Here is a 5,195-nt window from a genome sequence, read left to right as displayed (position 1 = left end):
AGTGATGTGATAGGAACTTGACTTGCCTTTGCTAACTTTGAAGATGAAGAGGGCCAGTATCCAATGAATATGGGCAGCCTCTAGAAAGTGGAAAAGACAAGGAATGGATCTTACTCAGTACCTACAGTAAAGAATGCAGCCCTGCCAACCTTGGTTTCAGCTAAATGGGACATGTCAGACTTCTGACAGATTTGTGTTGTTTTGTGGTAATTTGTTATGGCAGCAGTAGAAAGATGGGTAAAGAATATGAACAGGCAATTATAGAAGAAATCCGGATGGCCACTAAACATGTGAAAAGGCACTTGTTTTTGTAGTCCTGTGAATGGATGAATGACCCAGGGAGAGAAAGCAGAGGTTTGAGAAGAAATGATCAGATGCGTAGAGAACTTATGGATCAAATGGGTAAAGAAGGGGACTGGATCAAGAACAGCTGCCTAGACTCAGACTAGTTGTGTTCATGTGAATGGATGTATTTTTTTCTGTTGACTTGATGTGCAAGTTTTTCTCAAGTGCAACATTGGACTGTGTTCCCCTGGTCTTACAGCCTCACCCTGTAGAATAGGGATATGTGGACTCCAGGATGATTATCTCTGAAGGGCTTGAAAAGTTACACCTGCGGAATCCTAAGGGAATATAGCTATAGCAGAAGTTAATAGGGAACTAACATTCCCAGTACCCCAAACTCCAAAGAAGACATGAGTGGAATTTATCTAGTTCAGCGAGTTTATTAGGATTTCCTGTTTGTCTCCCTACTCCACAACTGGTTTGACTTCAGGGTTTGGGGTATTGGGTGCCAGTGCTACCAGCCTTTCCTTTGCTTATTGGATTTGGTGGGCAGGGGCCATGGTTACTCAGAAACTTGGCTAACATTCTTTGGAGACCCCTAGTAAGGGGGACATGAGGTATGGGGGAGGAGAGATGTTTTTCCATGTGGGCCCAGGGGCAGTGCTTAGAGTGTTGAGGAGTCAAGATGTCACCAGCTCCCAGCCCTGCCTTGTGATAAATATGGGGACCTGCTGTCTTTGAGTGAAGCTGCTGAGGGAGAGCAGTGTGTTGAGAGTTCTGGTCCTCGTGCTGAGATCTTTGGGAAAGTCTGCTTAAAGAGGTTTCCATTACTCTTCCAGTCTGAGCTGGGTGGCTCTTCCCTGTTACTGTGCGTGACCCCAGTCTTACATCCCCTCCTCTGTGGTCTCTTGCTTTGGGTTTCCTGGGGCTCTCTTTCTTCTTGGCTGAAGATAGGGCTGAAGCCTTGTGTCTTTTGCCTGAGGCTGGGACCTCAGGGTTTGAGGGCTTGCCCAGGCCTGGGCTGTTCTCACTAGCCTCCATGTGAATACATGGCTCTTGGGATGAGATCTGGGCCACCATCTTCACCTTCATTCTTTCATCTTTCTGAGACCCTTTTTCTGCCCTGCTAGACCCTTGTGGCTGAGGCTGGGATGAAGAATGGGAGTGATAACAGTAGGAGACCTGGATAGGCTGAGTTACTGTGCTCTGAACTTTTGGGGGATGACAGCTTGAAGAGTGGGGACACAAATTAGAGGGATGAATCTGCTGTGGAGGGAAAGAAGAGAGTCTCCAGGTATCTGGAGTTGTGGAGCTCAGGGCAGGGGAGCTACCAGATGAATGACTTGGGTCAGGGGATCTGGAAGCAGGGCTCTGCTGTAGTTTTTTCAGCCTGAGTTCCAATTCTCTACTCCACTGCCAGGCCTGGATCCCAGAGGGGGTGGGCACCTCTGAGACAGCGTCTCCCTGGGAGGATGGAGTCTCTACTTTAGCCCCTGGGAAGAACTCTTTCTTGGGTAGGCCAGGCTGGTTGGGCTCAATTTTCAGAGCTTTAGCTAAGGTGGAAGGCCAGGGTATTGGCTGCAGGGGATCCACTGCTGGAGGGCTGGAGCCCTGGGGGATCCCTCTTGGTTGCACATTCCTCCACACGAACTCAACGTCAGTATGTGGGTCTGGTGAGGGAGCAGAGACTGAGTTGGCGGTTGGGACTGGGAGCTCAGTGGCCCAGCAGTTGTCTCTCTGCTCCACTGCTTCCTCTTTAGGCTTACAGGTACATTGGTCTCCAGTAGGCTCACTTGTGGGAGACTTTGACATAGAGTTTGGAGGTGGGCTGGGACCCCATAGTGGGGACAAAGGAACACAACAAATATCTTTCTGCTCCTTATCCCCCACAATAGGCTCAGAGTCAGACAGGGCTCCCAAGAATTTGACTCCATTTGGGTCTTGAGGTAAGCTGCGAGCTGGGAGTTTAGAGGCCCGGGAGTTCTTTCTCCTTTTTATGTCCCCACATGTAGCCTCAGAATCAAACAGGACCGCCATGGAGCTACCTCTGAGGGGTTCCACTGTAAGAGCTGGAGGTGAGCTGAGGGCCAGAGATGGAAGCTCAGAAGCCCTGGAATTCCTAGAATGCTCAATGTCTTTCCATGCAGCTTCTGATCTAGTGAGGCCTCCCCTAGGACTGACTCTGTGGAGTTCTAGAATGGGAGCTAGAGATAGGCTGTGGGCAGGGGCTGGGGACTCAGAGGTCCAAAGGTTCTCTCTCTGTCCCATGGTCTCCCACATAGCTTTGGACTCAAACAAGACTCTTTGGGGACTCAGAGAGGATGAGGGAAGATTGGGAGAAGAAATTGGATCTGCAGAGACCCAAAGATTTTCTCTACTCTGGCTGCCCTTCCATGGAGCCTGAGATCTTGGTGGGACACATGCAGGGCTAGTTTCATAGAGCTGCGGGTTGAGGTTGAAGGCTGGAGACTTACAGGCCCAAGAGTTTCTTGAATTTTCTCTGTGTCCTCGTTGGAACTTATATCCAGATAGATCTCCCAGAGAACTGCTTCCCTGGAGTTCTGGCAGAGGATCTAGGGGAGGACAGGGGCATGGCATTGGAAACCTAGAGGTCTGAGGGCTCTCTCTGTGACTCGTGGTTCCCCAGAAGTCCTTAGGTGCAGAAAGTCCTCCTTCAGGGATGACTTTCTGGAATTCTGACAGAGAATCTGGAGGTTGGCGGGGAGCTGGCACTGGAGGCTCAAAGTCTTGAGGACTGTCTGTATGTCCTATGGTTCTCCACTGAGTCTTATATCCAAGTGGAACTCCCAGGGGGCTGGTTTCTTGAGGCTCTGTCATGGGGTCTACAGATTGGCAAGGGACCAGGATTGAAGGCTCAGAAATCTTAGGATACTCTCTTTGCCTTGTGGTTTCCCAGAGGGCCTTAGATTCAGACAGGCCTTCTATAGGACTGACTTCTTGGAGTTCCGGCAGGGAGGGTGGAGTTGGGCTGGGAGCTGGCATTGCTGGCACAGAGGCTTTGGGGGCCTCATTTTGCCCCATAGTCCTCCATGGGGACCCAGGCCTTGTCAGGACTGCCAGAAAGCCAGAAGGATACAGCGGAGAGGCAGAGACTGAATCTAGAATGTGTTGTTGGAGGCGGGGATCCTGTGGTACACTCCACCAGACCTCAGATAAGGGGGAGAGCTTGGAGGAGCTGGTTCTTTGGAGTTTAGGCTGTAGGTGCAGGGCTTTATCCTCAGAGACCCAAGGGCCCTCACTCTGCTGCATAAACCACTGCGGATATTCCTTAGCACCAGGTAGGACTCCCTTGTGGTCCATAGGAAAAGACTTAAGATGGAGGGGTGATGATGGGACAGAAGGGGATGATGGGGGAGGACGTTGCTGGGGATTGAGGGCCATTCCTTCCAGATCTTCTCTAGTATGGATTTCATGAGTAGGAGGCTGAGCTGGGGAGCAATATTGGGGAAGCAGCAGGTTGGATCTAGGCAGGAAGGCAAGCTGGTTGAAGAAAACAGATGGACCAACAGACGACTTAAGGGGAGAGGGGCCAACTGAGCTCAGGAGGATGGTGTCCAAGGACTCACTGTGCAGAGAGGGGAGACCCCAGAAGAGCTGGCTTTTTCTCTGATGTAGACAGCTTCCTGTTGCTGTTTTGTGCTTCACAGGCAAGTTGGTCAGGACCTGAAATGTGAGGAAGGATCTGGAAGGGCTTGGGGTCTGTGTATGTACTTGATTTGGTGTCTCTGTGGCTTTGTGGAGGTCCTCAGGACTACAGGATGGTTGAGATGGGGCTGTGGTGGCTTGCCCTCCAGTAGGAGCTTCTTTGGGAAGAGAACATGGCTTCAGTGGATCCAGAGATGCCTCCTCTTCTTCCTCCTCTTCCTCCTCCTCTTCCTCCTCTTCTTCTTCCTCTTCTTCTTCCTCCTCCTCTTCTTCTTCCTCTGACTTCTTCCACAGGTGATCAAGGAAAGGCAGACGGTACAGATATGGTTGGCTCTGAGTAGTGGAGAAAGATACTTTAGGCATGAAGCCTTTTCAGAAACACAAGGCTCTGGCTTCAGTCCTGAAGCCCTCAGTCTCTGTTCCACATCCAGAGGGAAGTTACTTATTTGGCCCCACATCTGTGGTCAATAGTCACCTACCTATCTGGTGTAATGGCCATTACCCAGCCCATGTTTGGAGATCAGCATTCCCTTATGTAACTGTAAATCTAGGGTCGGTACACCCACCTGGCTTTCAAATCAGGTGTTAATGATCACTCATCCAACCTCACGTTTAAAGTTTATAGTCATTCACTTGGGCTTACATCTATGTCAGTGATTTTTCACCTGAACTCACATGTGGTGTCAAGAGTCATTCACCCAACTGCACAACCATGTCACCCACCTTGCCTTGCATCATGTCCCCAGAGTACCACGGTTGAAGCTGTCGCCACCTCCCAAGCTGCCACCATTTCCGGATCTGCCAAACCATGAACAAGAACAGTGTCACCAGATTCCCTGGGCTCTGGAGGCAGTTGCTGCCACAGTGTCTGCAGGCCAGGGCATGGGTCAACTGGCCCCAGAGAAGATCCGAGTCCTCTTCAGCCCCAAGCAGGCCTTCTATCCGCCATTCCATTTTCCTCAGCCTAGTGGCAGTTTACCCCGAGGTCACCAGTGCATCACAGAACAAAGAACTCCCATCCCCCTCCCCCCCATGCCTAACAGACTTTTCCCTGAATTTAGAGCCAAAAAATTACTTCTGCCAGGCAGCCAATTGTCACTTCCGTGACAGTGAAACCTGAATGATTCCTTTTTGTCTTGATTGCCAAGGCCAAAATTATGCTTCAGGCATTGTCGTTAAGGACATGGATTCTAGCATCAAACTGCCTTATTCAAATCCTAGTTCTGCCACTTCTTATTTGTGAA

At 50.4% G+C, this 5,195-nt stretch overlaps 1 protein-coding gene across 2 annotated transcripts; it reads right to left on the bottom strand.

The window, feature by feature from the left end:
* Positions 1 to 705: 705 nt before the first annotated feature.
* On the bottom strand, positions 706 to 4,928 carry SPATA31G1 (SPATA31 subfamily G member 1). 2 transcript variants are annotated; one of them, XM_077761924.1, is made up of 2 exons: positions 4,675 to 4,928; positions 706 to 4,284 (listed from the first exon to the last, which is right to left on the bottom strand). In XM_077761924.1, exons 1-2 carry the CDS (start codon positions 4,903 to 4,905, stop codon positions 772 to 774), a joined length of 3,744 nt encoding a protein of 1,247 aa, XP_077618050.1. In that variant the 5' UTR covers positions 4,906 to 4,928; the 3' UTR covers positions 706 to 771. The 2 variants fall into 2 exon arrangements, with proteins under 2 accessions (XP_077618050.1, XP_077618051.1); XM_077761925.1 differs by having other exon boundaries at positions 4,780 to 4,928.
* Positions 4,929 to 5,195: the final 267 nt, after the last annotated feature.

This window comes from Crocuta crocuta, unplaced genomic scaffold (genome assembly GCF_008692635.1).
Source record: "Crocuta crocuta isolate KB4526 unplaced genomic scaffold, BGI_CrCroc_1.0 scaffold204, whole genome shotgun sequence".
Classification (NCBI taxonomy): domain Eukaryota; kingdom Metazoa; phylum Chordata; class Mammalia; order Carnivora; family Hyaenidae; genus Crocuta; species Crocuta crocuta.
Note: the sequence above shows the minus strand (reverse complement) of the source record. Positions and strands in the feature narration are given on the sequence as shown.